This window comes from Leptosomus discolor, chromosome 1, assembly GCF_034619465.1.
Source record: "Leptosomus discolor isolate bLepDis1 chromosome 1, bLepDis1.hap2, whole genome shotgun sequence".
Classification (NCBI taxonomy): Eukaryota; Metazoa; Chordata; class Aves; order Leptosomiformes; family Leptosomidae; genus Leptosomus; species Leptosomus discolor.
In genome coordinates this window covers 173,888,397-173,907,282 of record NC_141391.1, presented here as the reverse complement: position 1 = coordinate 173,907,282, position 18,886 = coordinate 173,888,397, and the positions used below count along the sequence as shown (strand labels likewise).

At 38.1% G+C, this 18,886-nt stretch overlaps 1 protein-coding gene across 1 annotated transcript in view; it reads left to right on the top strand.

Annotated features, from left to right (window-relative positions):
• Positions 1-69: 69 nt before the first annotated feature.
• The window catches only part of METTL25 (methyltransferase like 25), a 65,298-nt gene continuing 46,481 nt past the window's right edge, over positions 70-18,886 (top strand). Inside the window, exons 1-3 of the mRNA XM_086471337.1 lie at positions 70-328; positions 8,643-8,807; positions 13,619-13,719. Of these exons, the coding sequence (XP_086327463.1) occupies positions 70-328; positions 8,643-8,807; positions 13,619-13,719 (525 nt within the window). The remainder of the gene's footprint in view (positions 329-8,642; positions 8,808-13,618; positions 13,720-18,886) is intronic.

Here is an 18,886-nt window from a genome sequence, read left to right as displayed (position 1 = left end):
AGCCGACGCCGGCGGGGCGTCCAGCAGCCCCGACGAGCCGAGCGCCGGCCCCAGCCGCGCGGCCCCGCCATGTCGCGGCCTCCCCCCGCGCTGCCGCCCCAGCTGTCGCCGGCGGCGGCGGCGGGGGCGCTGCGGCGCGCGGCGCGGTTCGTGGGGCGCGCGCTGCCGCTGTGCCGCGCGCACGCGGTGGAGTTCTACACGCGCGGGCTGTGGGAGCGGCTGGTGGCGGCGCGCCCCGCCGCCGTGCTGGAGGCGCTGGGCGCCGCCGGGCCGCTGGCGCTGCGGCGCCCCCTGGGGGAGGCCTCCGGTGCCGCCGCGGCGCTGTGGGGTGAGTCGGGGCGGGGGGCGCCGCGGTGGGGGCGCGGTGTTGGCGGGCCACGGTGTTGGCGGGGCGCGGTGCCGGCGGCGGCCCGCGGAGCTGTTGCGGCGGCCTCCTGCCGTGCGTGGGCTGCCGGGGCCGCCTGGGGGCCTCTGGGTGGGACACCCCCCTCCCTCCCAGCCGCCCGTGCTGTGCGGGTGACGGCGGTTTCTCCTCTCCCTCTGAAGCCCTCCTCGCTGACCTCCTGTCTGTGCTTCGAATTATGTCCCTTGCTTTAATAAACCCGGAGAACTTCGCACCACTCTGCTGAGCCGGTTTCTTTTTCCCTACGCCTTCACCCGGTGCCTCCCTGCGGCCCTTGCCGTGGTGTCCCCTCAGCCGGCCCTCGGCTCGGACCCTTCTTGTGGTGTCCCCTCGGCTGGGGGCCTGCGTTCGCACCAGCAGCGCTCGGCTTTCCCAGGGTAACGGGGTGCGTTCGGGACCATCACGGTTCAGATGAAGTGTGGCCGTGGCGGGAGGAATTGCACTTGAGGAGGCTCTCGGTAGTGACGGTCATGATGATAGTCTCGTTTTGTAAGTTTCATCCAGTTCACTTAGAAATGAAGTTGCCCTGGTTTGGCTGGGATAGAATGACAGGCCAGCCATGCTAGGCAGGCTCAAGCCAGCCAGGGCAGCTGACCGGAGCGAGCTACAGGTGTAGCCCACACCATAACGTCATGGTCATCATCAAGGGGGAAGGTTGGCTGAGGAAGGGGAGATCCTATGGGAGTCCTGCTGGGGTTCCTCCTCTGGCTTCTCCCTGCTCCTGAGGACTGCTCTCCTGTTGATTGTGACAGCTGCATATCCATTTGGCTGAGTATAACTTTGTTGGTATTAGTGCAGTTCTATTAAATCTGTTTCACTTCTGCCCACGGGTCTCCTCTCCTTTTCCCAATTCACCTCCCTGGCTGGTGGAGGGTCACTGGGTGACAGAGCAACTGTTACAGTTTAGCCTCGAGTGCAGGCTAAAGGTAGAGCAGTGAAACTTATCACTGTCGGACTCCTTTGCTCTGACTAACTTCTGAAGAGCAGAAGTAAAATGAATCAAAAAAAAAGACCCCTCCACGTGAGTGGATAGATGTAACAGTTAAAAGTCTTCCAAATGTTGAAACTCTGGAAATGTGGAAGGCAGCTGGAAAAGGCTTAAACACCGCTTTCCTATATATCTGTAGCAATGAGTGTCTGGCAAAGGAAAACAGAAAGCAGTTTTATTTCTGACAAGACCTATTTAAGAAGCACTTCATATTTTTAGTAGTTTTCAAGTAACTCAAGAGGGGGCCAGCTATGAAACTGTATTACTGAATTTACTGCAGCCCGAGTAGAAGGGAAACATACCAGTAATACGCTTTCAGGCAGAGCACAGAATGAAGATAAAGCATTTGAAAGGTATGGTATTCGGGGGGACTGAGCCCAAGCAAAGAGATCAGTTTTGAAGCTAAGGTGAAATCTCTGACAGAGCACTTGGCCGAGAAAAACCTCCATCATGCCAAAGCTGATGGAGCATAGATAGCTCATGCGTAGCCTTAGCTCTATTAAATCTGTTTCACTTCTGCCCGTGAAGGCACGTGAGGCAGGGAAGCGGATTGAGCGTCATAGAAGGGTCCGGAGAAAGCAGCATGTGGAGCCGTGTACCTCTCGGCACAGAGGACAAGCTAAGATAATGATTTGGATTTGGAAAGAGGTTGAGGAACTGTGTATTGCTACATCACGTGTAACATTTCTCTCTTGGATCTAAAGACCTTCAAAATATTAACTGTAAGACTCATTTTTAAAGGGTTGAGGTATCTGGGGAAAAAAACACACAGAGTTTATTGGTGCATGAAAAAGACACTGGATTATGAATTAACTTCGAGAGCCAGATGGAAACCAGACAATGGTCCAGTCTGCAAGCAAGAGTGTTGGGAAGCAGCGAGGAGAAACTTTTAGTGTTTTTGACAGATAATGTCAGTCAGAACTGATTCAAAGCAATAGGACATAAAATTACATGTAAACAAACAGAGGCTAGAACAAAACTAGTTATTACATGAAGTCATCAAAAAGAAAGCACTAAAATAAAATTACCCTGATCTGACCTGTTTCTGTGGGAAAGCCCAGGAAATGATTCGGACACTGAAGTGGTGACCTGTAGGATAGAAAGACAATCAGGACAGCAGGGTATTGTTTTGTAGATTTTAAAATCAAAGTCATTTAATGATCTATATTCAAAATGCATGTTACGGGACCTGGTACAGAAATTACTGGAACAAAAGACACAATTTATGACTAAAATGAAGTGTGTTTTTGAAGAGTACGAAGCCTTCATCCTGTGGCTAAAATATAACATCACTTCTTTGGTTTCTGCCGGGATTATTTCCGCTCATTAAAAGAAAGTTGCTCTAATTTTCTAGCCTCCAAATTATAGTATGCTATTTAACATCTGGAAGGTTTTGAGACACCCTCAAAATTTCTCCAGTATCCTGACAAAATTGGAGGCACTGTAGTGGAGCGGGCATGTACTTCCTGATTTGGTGGTTCGTGCCTGACAAGTTTGACTCTGTGGTACCTGTCCATCTAGTCATGTGATGAAAATACATCGCAGCAGATTTTGTGAGTTTCTCAGTGAAGATGCCTGAGAAATTGAAAATGAGTGCGCCGTTAGCCTGTATTAAGGTTAGGATTGAGAAAATTGATATTGTAGCTTATTTGAGTGTATTGGTACAACTTAATAACATTAGAGATCAGAAACCAACCTTTAGAGATCTTGAAACCCAACATAAACAGAAATGACTCTTCCTGATATTCCTCTAAAATATTAACTGTGGTTGTGCTTCAAAATTTTTAAGTACTTCAGTGTTAGTTATTTATTTTTAGCTTGAAATGGGTGCTAAAGGCTCTCGTAGCATTCTAATATCCATAGAACTAACTTTTTTCCAAAGTGTGGCTGTGGGAATAGGTTTGTTTTGCATGCTCAGATGACATTGTGGTCATCTACTCCAAGTACCTTACTCAAAATATGTGTAAAATGATGTTTTGATTTCACATGGTAAAACCTTTGCTTCCTAAGAGTTGGAGAAATTTTACATTTGTACATTCACAATCCCCAAACTATTATGAAAAGTTCTCTAGAATCTGTTCTAATAGGGATCCCAAATTAAATTATAGGAAACATAAGATACATTTCACAAAATTGATCTGAAAATGTGAAGTTGTCAGTTCATACTCGCATAGCTCTGCGAACTGAAAAATAACATTATTGCAGATTGGCACAAAACTGTTATTCTGCGCAATACTTTATGTTGCTGTAGGGATTTTGACAAAGACATATGCTGAATTGTAGTTTTAGAAGCCAGCAAGCAAGAAATTACAATTCTGTTGTGCAGTATTATATGCAAGAAGATAATCAGGTTACAGAACATTACGTTGCATGTTCTGTAAATCGCTTTCAAAGAATATTTTCAGATACTCATCAGATGATATTTCATTATAATGACCATATAAAGGGTGGAGCTCTTGTTTTCGGTTCTACCCTACAGAAAAATTTCAGATCCATTTTTAGATATAGAAAACTGGTTTATATTTTTTGTACATCAAAAAGCTGACATTTGCCATATTGCATCTTGTTTATCACGTCATTGCTGTAAATTGGACACAGGCACAGAAAAATCTGTGTTTAAGTATTTTCATATTTTACTGTAAATTACTGTTTGTACTATATTTTCAATTTTTTGGCATATGTTTCTTTCCTCTGAAGATTTATTTGCAAATGTATGGACTAACTGGTTAAAAGACAGAGAATCACAGAATCATTTAGGTTGGAAAGGACCTTTAAGATCGAGTCCAACCGTTAACCTGCCACTGCCAATTCCACCACTAACCCGCGTCCCTAAGTGCCACATCGACACGTCTTTTAGATACCTCCAGGGATGATGACTCCTTACTGGATTTCATCTTAGAAACATTGTGAGAAAACTAACATTTTTAATATTTATAAATAATAACGTAGTCCAACAGCTGCCATTCTAGAAAGCTAGAAGTCATGCTTCAGATACCTTAATATAGTTGGGTTTTTTCTTTTAGTTGGCAAGCTGGGACAACAATTTAAATTTGGTAGGAAAGTTATTATAGACGATATACTAGTGATCTTGTATGAGATCCTGCTAGTTAAATGCAGTAATACCCATGTTCTGTACCCTCCCAGAATTCAGTTAAGTGAGATTTGTAAAGAGAGTCCATATATTTTATGTCAGATGCTGAAGAAGTGAAAGCAGACAAGTGGTGGGTTTATAAGCTTTTAATGAGTTCTGACAAAGAAGCAGAGAACTCCAAATGTCCATAGTCAGTCTTTAACCTAGGAAAATTAGGAAGTTTCAAGATAACTTGTGTTTGTGTGATAGAGTGGGATCAGCAGGAAGTAAAGTGAAAGGAAGATTGAGTTGCTGAATATTGTGAATTCTAATCTGCAGAATATTTGCTTATGCTGTTGATCTTGGTGAGGTGTTTGAAACTTAGATGGGAAAAACAAGGATAAATTTCTTCAAGGATATAGGTTTAATGATTTTCCGTATCAGTGTCAGGGCAGTGTGGTGTAAGATGGGTTTGTGCATGATTGATGGTAGGGGTTTTTTTGTACTGTAGCAAGTTCGTGCGTGTAATTCACACAATGTTTATTTCCACAGTGATTGTTGGGTGAAGTTGCCAATGAGGTACACAATATGTATTCCTCACACAGGAGAGGAGGTGCTGGTTTTGCTGTGTTTTGGGAGATGGCTGGTGTCGTAGAAGCAAGCTGTTTTAGGCCAATGGCATTCTTGCACGTAGTCATTTGGTAGATGCTAAGGGTACGGCCATCAAGAAGTTGATGTTGATCCAGTTTGAAGAAAGGTGACTGTAGACCTCGCAATAGAAATTGATGAGAGCACCCTAGCTTTCACTCCAGATGCAGCTTCAGTGCAGTATTGATGTAAATAAATAAAAATATTTAACTTGTAGCTTGTGCAGGTGTGTCATCCTTGTGTGCGCATTTGTGCCCATTTTTTGAATTAACTGTCATCTGCTCTGAATGACTTTTCTGAATGGAGACGTATGTGCTGGCCAGGACCTTGCAGGAACTTCCGCTGGGCTGGGATACCATTCTGGGCTGCCATGGTTGGCGAGTCTGATGCCGTGAAACCTTTTCCAGCATCCGTTTCTGTACCATGCATTGGAGGGCTTTGTTAACATTGGCATAGTGAGTTTATTTCCAGTAAAGGAGACTAATGTGCTTAAAGATCCTGCCTGTTGTAATGAAACAAACATGTCTCAAGTATCAAAATAGATCGTGTTTATAAGCAACATATAGGTACCTAATTTGTCAGTAATGTTTGCATTTGTTTCTGCCTTTGGAACTAAAGCAAGTACGTAAATGTAACATTTGTAAGACTTACAGGATATTTCAGGTTGTTTTATATTTTTTCTGTTTGTTTCTACTATACCCCTAGGAAGTTTACATTAAGAATGCTTCTAAGTGGCTTGATGTTACTGAAGGAATGCATGTATTAGTACACTCGGAGTCAACAAAGGCATCTTCTAATGGACTTGTTATGTGAAAATGACAAGGTTTTGTGTGTATTATTCCTGCCATCTTATATGGAGGAAGAATGGCAGTGTTTCATCTTCCACCCTCAAGTATCTGATACTACTGTGATGATAGAAAGCACATTTTTCCCACTAGTGATACAGTTCAGTGTGTTTAAAATCTTAAGGTCAATTAAAAACACCCAATATCTAGCCAGACATTTTGAAAAAATAGTGCTTATAAGCAAAAATACATTTAATAGATATGTAAAATACACGTATGAAAATGAAAATTACAAAAATCAGATTTTATTCAGATGTTTTTCATGCATCTTACATATGTTGAAGAAATACTTTGTAACAGGGTGACATTCCAATGTGTTTTCAGATCTCCTTTATTTTGTATAAAGTTATGAAGAAAAGAAGTGGATTTGGGGGAAAAGGTTTTTTCTTGAGTGATTTTTGGTTTGTTTTGTCATACAAGATTTGCCATTATATTTAAAAATATGTGCTAGTTGATAGAAAGATTGTATGTTTCAGTGTTATGTGCTCCAGTTTTCTAAAATTAAAAAAAAAAAAAGAAACCAACCAAAACCATACTGCTCACTGAGGAAATAAAAGGTGGAGATAAAGCACAGCATAAATGTATATTGGAATGGGCCAGACTAAATACGTACTAAATACTATAGTAATTCAAAGAGGTCATAATATGCATGAAACTAAGTAGAACACCCACTTCTCCTCAAGAAAATTAGATTTCTTCTTCACCTCGCAAACCTGCTGAATGGCTGGCTGGTCAAAATATCCCTCTGCACCTTTTAACTTAATGTCTCATGTCTATCGCTTTCTCAGTAATTGTTGCCATATAATTGCTTGTTGAATCTCTTAAACCTTGTTCTCTTTCTCGACAGATTAGTGATTTCTTCCCACTGTATCAGACCTAAAGATTTCTGTGGGTTTTTCTAATTCAGACTACATTCATTTTGTGAATGTCTGTAATTTTTCTGGAATGCTGTTCATTCCCAGAAAGTCTAAAATAACCTAAATGAGTGAATCTCCCTTAAAAATAAACTGAAATTTTCTTCTTCAGCATTAACTCAAGCTGTGACAGTTTCTTGTAAGAACTCCTAGCGTAACATTTACCAGCAGAAAGCAAAAATACTCTTTGTGTAGATATTCACCTCCTTTTATGGTTGTTGAAACTTTTTTGGGGAAAGGGCAAAAAAAAAAGCACGCGCAATTCTGTGCATTGTCCAAAAGTGTTTGATTATCTTATCCCATTGTATTAGCATCTTCTGTTATTTGCTTGATTTGAAGGTATTGTTGGAAAGGCAATTTATTTTTCTTCAGTCACTTCTAAATGCACACATCTGGTTTCTTGTCTTTCTGTAACATCTCTTACAGAGACATTGGAAAGCAAAATTACCCCTTCTCCCTAAAAGCTTTGCAGTCTTTATTCTGGTTTAGTGTTCTCTTTATTTCTGTTCCCTAGTATCAAGTTACACCCTTATCCCTCATGAAGGTTCACTAACTGAAAGTTACTGGATGTTCAGAAGTTCAAATAAGAAAGTTGTTTATAGAGAGGGGTGGCTTGCTTTTTTGATTTTGTAATAGAGAGGAGTAGAGTAAGAAGCACCATGCAGGCACTGAAATAATATTAATTCTGGTCAGAGCTTAGACGGTATTTATTCTTTCTCAAGTCCAAAGTTTGCTGGACTCATGCCTTTATAGTATAATACCATGAAAATTAACATGTTAACACTGTTGGGACTGTTTTCAATAAATTGTAATATATTTGTGACCTTTAATTGTGGTCATGGTCATGGTCACGCAAGAAAATTAGGAGCATTAGAGATGAGGTCAATAAAACCAGCTGTATCTGTTGTCACGCAGGTGGGTAGGCCAGATTCAGGAAAGCTACCGTGCTAGGTATGTACTTGATCAATATCTACCCATGAGACAAAAGGCAAACCAAGAGATGTTCTAAATCTTTGTAGCAGTTTGTTTGCTGGGCTGGTTAGCTTTTATATACTTTAGAAGAGTTACAAATACTTCAAAATTATGTAGGAAATATATGTAGAATTCACAAATAATTTTAGCTAAAATAAACAATACAAAACAATCTCAGAATTAATGAACGATTCATACCAATACTTTTCACTTCAAAATACATGTACATTTTTGAAACTTAGAACTAAGTAATACCAAACTGAAGCATTTCATCTTCAGGCAAACAAAATATGCATTGGAATCTGACTTTGGCTCACACCTGATGGGTAATAAAAATTAATTTAATTCTCCCAGCAGATTCACCAGTTAAAGCAGCTTGGAAACTATGTGAATATAGTGATTGTAAATCAAAACTTTTCATATATTGAACAGCTGCATTTCTTAATAAATCTAGTAATGTATATTGTCAGATGTGGGTGACTAGGAAATGTATAATGAGCAAGTTTGTAAACAGAAGTGATAATGTTGACTGAATTCTTGTCGATTATTCTAAAGTAGTTCTGCTAAAACAATAGATTTTTTCCACATTTACACTAGTTCAGCTAAGAGCAAAATTTGACCTTAGTTCTGAAGGGAGAATGCAGCTGAAGAAAAATAATGAGTTTTCCCACTTAGGGAAGCAAAATAAATGGTTATTTCTCTCTGATACCAAGTATTTATTGCTTGTAGTTCTCGTGTCAGTACTATTACAGAGATGTTAGGCACTGCTTTCAGAAATCGTTTCTTTTTCTTTTTTGTACAGATGATGACATGCTTTCCAATGTGTTTTGTGAAAACTCTGAGAAGCTCGTCAATGTACACTTGTTTGCCCTGGCTGCTAAGTATTATTCTTTGTCCAGTCTTGGAGTGTGTACCCCCTTAGAAGACGTACTTGAAGCACTGAGAGGAGACAATCAAGGAACAACAGGTATATTTACATTTGTATTTAAATTTTTACTTATTATAGGACCTGCAGAGTTTTCATTTTGGAGGGTGTTTTTTCCCTACATGCTTCTCACTTCAATTTTCATTTGTTTCTAAATAGTTTCTTCATTGCCTTTGTTTAGAAAATGAATTCTCTTGCTAAAATTTGAGCAGAGGAATCACAGCATTAGGTACCTATAGACCCTTTCTGAGATTCAGTTTTAAAGGGGATGAGATAGACAAGCAGGCACATCGTTATTTGAGATATCTTGTTAGTTCCCTTTGTTTTGCTTCTCCCTGAGCAGAAGGAATCATGGTCACTAGTTTTGCTTTTTTTTTTAAAGTCTCACCCTAAATTCTGGCAAGTGTGTTTTCTTGTTACATCTTTTGTTTAAAATTAAATATGTGCTTTGGCATTTAGCTGAATGTGGCCCAGTAAGTGTCTGATGTCTCAAAAAAAAAAAAAAAAAATCATTCTGTATGTTTTGGACCAATACCAATTATGTGTCATAAAACTAGAGTAATTTGTTTTTCTGTAGTTAAAGAAATTGAATTAAACCACTCCAAAGTTGGCATCAAGTTGGACACTGGAGGTCTTATGCCTGATTATTTTTTTTGTATCAGGTGATAAACTGGCATTTATACTTACTTGGCCTGCTGTCATTTTCGCTGCAAATGTGCTCTTCATGGAGTCCTCAGTCTTTATAGATTTGTCACTGTCTTTCAGATTTCTCAGTAGTTATTCAGAGACAGACTAAGCAGCTTTCTGCCTTTGCCTTCTAGTTTCTTTTATCTCTACGATGCATTAAAACTCTGACATTTTTTATCCTAAGTGATAGCACCATTATATATACTGCTGGGCAGTACTCCCGTTTTCTACAGCAATCTCCTCTTTCCACTTTTGCCATTTTCCATGGTCAGCTCCCCAGTTTTTCATTTCCTCAGAAATACTGAAATGCCGTAGCTAAGGTGATCTTAATGGTTTATTGTGCATTGGTCTTACTTTCTGGCTTCTTTCTTTCTGCTCTTCGTTCATCTGAAGCCATTTTTTCTTGCTTGACAACTGTCTGCTGCTTTTCTTCTGTTTGCTTTTATCTCTTTTCATGTTTATTATGCTCTCGTTTTCTGTGTTCTGCTTAATTTTCTGTAATTCTGTAGTTCTACCTTGTTACACTTGTACTTGAGTTCATACCTGGATTAGCTTTCTTAAACAAAACTACAAGGATTCTTTCATCTGCTCGTCATGCAGGATGGAGCATCAGGAATAAGGCAATTGATGAGTATTTTGTTCCTTGTCTTGCAGGAGTGCTGCTCAGTTGGCTTATGGGGCCTGGGTTTGTGATGCAGTAATTCTAGATTTTACTTCATAGAAAAAATAAAACGTGTTCCAAATGTATACAATGGTATTATAATTCAAAACCTTTGTGTTGAATTGGCAGTAAGTATCAGTTAAATTAACTTAATTGAAGTTCCTGGTAATCATTTGGCAGAAGCAAAATACCAGATTATGGATTCATAACGTGCAAGTTGCCAAATGAAAGTTGTGATCTTTTTTAACTTTAAGCTATTTTAGATATTTTGGACCTCATTCTGTATTTTAGAAAATATATTAATTTCCTGACATACTAAAGCTTGCAAGTCAAGAGAAGTGTAGGTCTGAGAAAACTGGCAACTTTACGATGGCCTTGCTCATATTCTGAAAAGTATGCATCAGGATAATTCCATTTACATTTCAGATGTTTTTAATACATTTTCTTGTTTTAAGACAAACATGCTTATGAGCCTATTCCTACAGTTTGCATACTTGCATAGTTCTCTAACTTCACCATCTTAATGTAGACGTATTGCTATCCTTCCTTGGAATAATTGGTGAGCACAAACATTTTGAGCATATTGTGGACACAGCTACTCACAACGGAGTTCTGAGTCTAAAGGGCTTTCTCAATTGCTTGCTAACAAAGGTCACTGTGGTCCTTACTGTTGCTAGCACTGAGCACACACGCTCCAAAAGAGCCTGGCCCAAGGGGAGGAGGCCAGCAGGGAGAATGTCTCTTGTTACAGGGTTCATGTCTGATACAAGAAGTGAGGGTTGCTAGAATATTTGATTAATCGTGCTCTCTACCTTTGCAATGCATTTATGGCCAAGGAAGTAGTCATGCAGTGACTGTTAATGAATCCATCTTTAAATTCCCTGTAATGGAATATCACTTTGCCTCAATGTTTTTTAAGTGTATGGCTATTCCAGTCCCTCAATCTGGCTTATGGAATTAAATCATAGTACTGTAACTTCTGTATAGGTGGTGTTGTCTGGTGTGGACTGTGAATTTGTGTACCAGAAAATCTGGTGTTTCTGGATTTCTGCAGCTAGCCAGGGTGTAAAACCCCTGTGCCCTGCCGTAGGAGATCTTAGGAAGATGTGCATTAGCCCTGGGTAAAACAGTCTGTCCTCACTTTGTTCAGCTTCACAACTAAAGATGTAGCTGTAAATGGCATGATAGTGTTGAGGCAGTTTTTCAAATGGAGAACAGCTACCTGTGCTAGGGGTTCACAATGGAAATAAGCAACATTTCAGTAGCAGCTAAGACTAGTAACATTAAGCTTTCTGGTACTGTAGTATATCCAGGGTATCTCTGTGAAGTATTTGAACCCTGCTTTCTTTTTTCATCACAAAAGGAGATGGATTTCTAAATGTCTTATGGTTTTCGAAATTAGTATTTGTTCTGCTTGCGCCAGTTGTACACATGATAAGGAAATCTGCATGTATAATTATTTGTTTCAAGAGAGTAATTTTGTGATAGCAGAATGAATTTACACAGTTTGTTTAAAATTTGTATACATGTTTTTTTAAGTTTGTGGTTGTCTTTGCAATATAAAACAGTCCTCAAATACAGTTTCTATTAGATTGTAGTACATATGCTTGTTTTTCAAAGTAATGTAAAAAAAAATCACAATTTTGCAGAAAATGGAGCAACAATTAAATTTATTAAAAATCCATCATTTTCTGCAAAAACCGTAATTTTCCTTGAGCTGAAATATAAGCAGAGTTTTCGTTCTGCAAAAATAGGAAGAGAATTCTAAAAATGGTTAAGAAACCTTAGTAGGGAAGATAAATATTTTGTATATGTCGGTATAAGCAAACTGATTTTTCTACCTGGAACTTCAGCTTTTGTAAGCTGGATCTTGTTTCTGGATTTCTTCCTTGTTTGACATACTTAATTTGGCTTAAATACTCTCTGGAATGGTATTTCACACAGCATCACCCAATGCAGTCTTTTGAGTTCATACTATAGCAAAGAGTAAAAGGTGCGGTATGTGGTGATAGTTCAAAGTGACAGTGCTACTTTGGAGAACAGTCAAACAACTTTTATTTCTGTCAAGAAGTTAAATGTCTGTTTCTTCCTGTTCCCATTTTGCTGCTTCTTCTGATGAGCTTATCCAGACACAAAAATGTTCAAATATAAACAAAAAAAGAAACTTTTTAAAAAAAATTCTTTTCTGTCTTTTTTTTCTTTCAGTTGAAATGCTTACAAAGTAAGAGTTTAGGACACCGTGTAGATCTTCACAATTTTAAAGTTAGGGAGAATCTTTAGTGAAATGACAAACTTGTTTCTGCTATCTGTTTCGTTTAAAAGTATTTTAGTCTATTTTTTTCTTTTGTCAGTTCATAGAGTCTATATTAAAGTATTGTCATAACAATATTATAAAAACCCAGATGTTTAAGAAATAGAGAGATCCTGTGGGTATTGAGAAAAATAGAGAAAGCACTAGGTTTCTCATGAGCTCAGTTCAATTCCCCACTCTCTTTTAAAGAAGTAACACTCTTGGCTCTGTTCCCAGCATGATCTGATCAAGGAATGAACATAGTTTTTGCCTAATGATCAGTTTCTGGACAGATGAACACATACTGTGCAAAAAAAGCAGAGAGTGGGAAAGTATATTAACCTGCCTAGTCATGTACAAAAGTCTTGCTTTCTAGGAGCATGCTCATCGGTAATGGTAGTTTCTTCTACCCTCCCTCAGACTTACAAACATTTCCATCAGTTTAACTAGAGCCAAGTGTCCTGTAGTGTTGGTAGCATAGGAGAAATGTGTGGGGTTCTCCTGAGGGAGCAACTTCTGAGCTGCTCCTTTGGTTGGGGGATGTAGAAATTAGCAAGTGGGTGCTTGGTATTCTCCACAAGCAGTAAAGCTGTGATGGAGATTGACTCCATCTCATTAACACGTTCTCCAGCAACACTGAAATGAGTGATTTTTGGACCATGAAGACTGTAGCAGTTCTATAACCCATCCATAGGACAAATAAGAAAAATAAAAGTGCATTTTCCTATGGATTTCCCCAACATTGCTCATAACTTTTACTTGAGATATCTTCCACGTGATATTGTGAGCAAATCTGTAGAATTAACAAGCCATACTGTGTGATTGTTAATTGTCTCTGCCCTTGTATTTCGTACAGATAAAGATAGATGTGATAAATGACAAAAAAATAAATATTTTTTTAATGAAGAGGAAGAAATAGTACAGTTTTATAGTCGTAGCTATTGTCTAGTATCTGGTCAGATATTAGATATAGTACATCTTAAAAAAACTATACTAACAGTACTACATTTTACAGTGTGTTGAATTTTACTAATTCAACTATAATTCAGAAGTTCAGTCCTGTAATAATTTAGTGAGTTTTTAATTAAAAATTACTATCCTTAAAATATAAAAATAGTATACCATATTTTTAGGCTGGTATTTTTTCTGATTGATCACAAATATTTATTGTTATGGGTTTTGCTAATGTGTATTTATTTTCTTAATTTGATAAAGGTATCAAAACTGATGAATTTATGAATAATAAGAAATCACATGAAGTACAGGTGATGTCAGAGCTGGTAGACAACATAGCGAATTATTGTGGTATAAAGCAGGTAAGAAAACATTTCTTACTGTATATTACTGTGTACCTTCCAAATTATTCTCCTCACTGTGTTCAAATACATCATTTTGATATTCTGTCACTGCTGGTCTTATTTTTCCTGTAACTTGTTGTAGCTAAAGAACAGCCTTTAGGGCCAAGCTGAAGGACAATTTTGTTTACAAATGTATCGTTCCAAAGGAGCTGCCTTTCACTGAGTCATAATCATTTTATGAAAAATTTTAAGAAATTAAAATCATCATATAGATGTTGAGCAGCTAAAAATTGTACTGCTTTTTTGCTATGCACAGGTGCTGCCTTGTTTATTAGTATTATATTGCTGGCAGTTAACCATAAGCATCAGTAGGAGAGCAAACTGTCATTCTCCTTTTGTCAGGCACACAAGAGTGCCACATAGAGATCAAAGCAGAAAAACTGAGAAATTTGGAAAGCTCATCTTATTCTGGCACAAGAGATTTAAACTCTTTCCTGTTGTTTAATGCTGTTCACACATGGATTGAGATCTATCAATTAGGAATTTAGTTATGACCTTCTTAGTTTGAAGAATGACCAGATTAAGCAGATTTATATATCAAAGTGTGCACGAAATACATTTGTTATATGTACCTGGACACCTAACTCCATTATCATCCAGCAATTACTCTATGAATTGGCTGTTTCATACATCAGATGCCAAGTTCATCCTTGGATGCTGAAGAATTACAGGATTCCTTTCTCAATAATTTACCCTTTTTTACATGTAAATATGATTGCACAGTGCATTAGATCACTGTAGCACGTGCACTAGATCACTTGTAGATGTTTCCTTATGGATCTGTTGACGAAACACAAGCATCACAACAATACTTGACTGTTTTGAGTAGTATATTTCACATTCTGTTAGACAAAAGTACACCAATACATTTCCTCAGTTTTCATACATGTAATTTTTCTGTAAGTTTTTTCAGTGTTAAACTTTCTGTTAGATTCCAGGTCTTAGACCTTAGTTGTGCTAAGACTAAATTTTTTAGTATCTGAGTAAATTTAGATGGTTTAATTATTTTAGTCTCTATAATGCTAGTAACTGGCTAATATATCTTCATCCTCGCTTTAAACAGCAGATGACTAGTGACTCTGGAATCTGCACATGATTCTTTTCTACATCTGAGCTGCATTTGCTTTCAGTGTGAGGGACTGTAAGTGTAAATGGAGGCTAATTTCTTCCAGCCTCATATTCATTCCCACAAAGATTTGTGAACATACTAAATTTGCTTAAAACCAAAGATTGCTCAAGTATCTGCCCAGATTAGATGCTGAACATATTCCCTCTGAGCTTTTTTTTTCCCCCTAAGTAGAGATGTCTGAGGATAGTTTAACATTAATGTATCAGGTGAGGGTAAGGTGGAAGAGACAGCTGCAGCTGGGCAGACCAAGTTTGTATTACTATGGTCTCTGGTATGTCTTGTCCCCCATATTGTGCCTGGCCTTTGTAACAGGAGAGTTCTAGTTGGCCTGCTTCATACCTGTACCAGGAGGGTTGCTAAAAATTAATGGTGTGGCCAGTTGTGTGCTGGGGATGCAGTACGTGGCATTGCAGTTTAGTGGTAGAGATGTAACTGCAGCATGGTGAGTTGCTGCTGCTTCCACCAGAGACCGAAGGGCAGGCCCCAAAACTTGGATTCAGCTCTGAGTTGCTGAAGCTGATCTTTGATTAGGAAGTTATTTGGCTCAGACTGAGTTTAATTTAGAGAATGTAAATGATGCAGTAATCTTGATAGGTTTGGGTCAGGGCTGTGGCATCCTTGAAAACGGAGATCAAAACTCTGAACCCTGACCATCTGTTTTGTGAGGAACGACTGACGAAAGCGAAGTTTTAGGCAGTCTTCTCCTTACAACTGAGATTACCCAGTAAATAGAAAGCTGCGATTAAGGCCAAATATTACTGGATGAGATGCAATCGATTTGTGAGCATCTGTGACTGCTTACAGTGATGGAAGGCGATCTCTCAAGCAGCTCTTTCAGAGCCAGCCGTGGTGACAAGTGTGAGTGCCCTCAACAGCTGTAAAGTAGATGCACTCTGTAAAGAATAGAAATACAGTAGCAGCAGATTTGGGAAAGTAATTTCTTCTATCATTAGCATGTTTTTTGCATTGCTTACCTTTTGCTTCAAGCAAGTATTAGTTCAAGTGTTGAAGACTCCTGTACTGAAAAAGCTGTAGGAGAACGTAGTCTGCTTGTAATGCAATACTAAATGTTCTCTGTGTTTGCTGGAAGGTGGTGTTTCATATAGCATTCTCATTTAGATTTTAAATAGTTCCTTTGAGATTCAGGAATGAAAGGAAAGGAAAGGAAAACCTGTGTTCAGAGAGTAAAAAAGTAGAGCCACCTTAATGACCTAACCTAAGTCCCCATGTAGCTGGTTACTAATAAAATCTCAAACCAATCATTATTAAATATCTGTCAATATGCTGCAATTTCATCCAGTGATTATGCCTTTTTATCAGGTGGCTTGGAGTATCTTTATACAGAGGATTATTTTCTGTTTTTTTTTTTTTAAATTGTAGTGTTTAATGAAAAATATTATTGCAGTATATCACTGAATATGAAATGCCGACCGCTTTATATTAACTTTTTTCCAGTTTAGTCATGCACTGTAACAAAATTTATTTGTGCAAAGTTACAAATCCCTAATATATGAAAAGAGCTTTCCAGTTACATTAAAAAAATAAAAAAGAAAAGCTGCTTCTCAGTTATTAAAAAGCAACTCCTTTTGCTTTGGTTACCTTTCAACTTAAAAAAAAATATAGGAACTGTAAAGTTTTAGGAGAGTTTTTTCCTTATTGATTTTTTTTCTATCCTTCTTTCAAAACAAAATATATGCGGCATTTAATTTAAAAAAAACTGGAGCTATGAAAACACAACACATGTTTTACAACAGCACGTGTCCTCAGGGTGTTTCTCTCAGATATTACAGATCACTGACGGCTTGAAAAATGCCCTCCATTTCACCTCCATACCCATGATGTATAATGGGTGGTAGAGGATATTGCTCTCTTGTGGTATTTTATAAAGTAGTATAATAAATAGTAAAATGAGAACAAAAGCAAAAATGTTATTACTACTGTAATCACTTCTAGGTTAATGATTTGAATTAAAACATTAAAGCAAAATAACTAAAGGTTGTTTTTTTTTCAGTTGTTTACTGCCTCTTTTAAGCATTATTCCTATTGTACAAATGGAACTTTATTTTATAAGGAAGTTGTGGATTAAACTGAAGAGAATCCATTGGTGATTCTTCTTTGTTTAAATGCACTTTTTTTTTTTTTGTATTTGTGAAAGTTTTCCTTGGAAATTGCAGCATGTGCAGCAAGAGTTGCATTGTGTAATGTAAATATGATATAATTCTGCATTCAGCATCCATTAAATTTGTGATTTGGTGCTGGGAAATGTTGGAATGCTTCTGGAAACAAAGTTCTTGATTGTACGGTGCCAGAAAGTGTGTTTAAACATCGTACCCAACTCACTATGGACAAGACCTTTGGAGGTCATTCTGTCGTGGAAATTTCATTTTAGAAGTTCATGCTTGGCAGATATGCTATGGATTGCTGATTACCTTTCCTTATGTAATCAAGGGAACGTAAAGCAGGGATTAATTTAATGCTGTCTGGTTGTTTAGCACAAGATCATTGCCTGCTTATTTTCAGTCAAATTTTCCTTTCGTTTCAAAACTATTCTCCCAGTGCTAATTTAACAGTATATTACTGTTTTCTTTTTACTTGGAAACTAAAAAAACCTTACCCAAACAGCAGTTTGTTTTCATAGCCACTAGAGGTCACACGTAGGAGCTGGGAATAATTCGGGAGCTGACTCTTCTGTCCAAATGCTGCCTTTCACAGAAATAGTTAAGAGCCTTGTAGAAGTGGAGGTGTGCATATTCTGCATAATAGTAGTATCTGTTACATCAGATAGTGGGTAAAATTATTGCTTGAACATTTTTCTTTCCTTCACTTTTAAATAATCTAGGGGAACATTGGTAATAAATGTGAGAAATAAATGACATTTTCAAAAAGTATGTGTAGAGTATGTCAGCTCTATTTCACTAAATCCACTCTGGTACTGATTTCATTCAAGAAATTTGAGGATTGTGGCATACCTAGATGGCAAATACGCATCAATATCGTATGACAAGTGCAGATGAGAAAGCCACATGCAGCCTGGGTAAACAATTTTTACCTAACAGTCCGTATTGTCTACTGTTTTACATAATCTTTAGTGACTTTGGTTCAAATTTTTCTTTCTAATTCCATGGCTGTACAAATATTTAACTTTCTTAGAATAAGGAATAAGTCTTTCTTTTTCATCTGACTATTGCTGTGCTGTGTTCTTACCTGGTAAAAAACTATGCGGTTGAGTTTAAGATGGATCCATGTAGTGTATGCTGCTAGCTGGACTTAAAAATATTACTGTAAGCTTTCTTATGAACATGTCACAGACCAAGACCAAGACATAGATGTTCTTGAACCAAACACTTTCAGGAGCATCTACAAAGAAGTCATTATATTTAGTCAATATAATTTTTGGTAGATACCTGAAAAGAAGCGGATATTAGAAATTTCTTTCTTTAGAGAAATGTCACTTTGCCTATTCTTGTAAAATACTTTGTTTTATATTTATTACAAATTAAAAAACACATGATATAAAGCTTTGATTATGCTTAAAGGTCTCAGGTTACCCTTGTTTCTGCTACTACTCTGTATAGTGTTTTCCTTCCTGTGTTATATCAGTCACTGAGCTAGCACGTGATGTCAACTGTGATATGAACTAATCTGTCAGCTGGTTATCCTTTCTATTCACTCCTTCCTCCAGAACAGGCAGTGGAAAGTACATGTGACATATGAGCCCCTTTGTTTTATCACAAAAGCATCCCCATGTTAATCAAATCTGTAAGGATCATTTTCATGGAGTGGTAAAGTGGTATAAATAAGCATTCTGACATAAAAGGGGGTATTGATATCACCTGTCTTTAGGTCACATCTGAAGTGATTAAGTTAGGCACTGAAGATATTTATTTCTGTACGCCTAGTGGTAGTAGACCCCTCACTATGGGAGTTAGGTGCTTAAAGCTAAATACTGCGAATGCTTTCTTTGCTAACTGTATATCCTGAGCCAGTTTAGCAAGA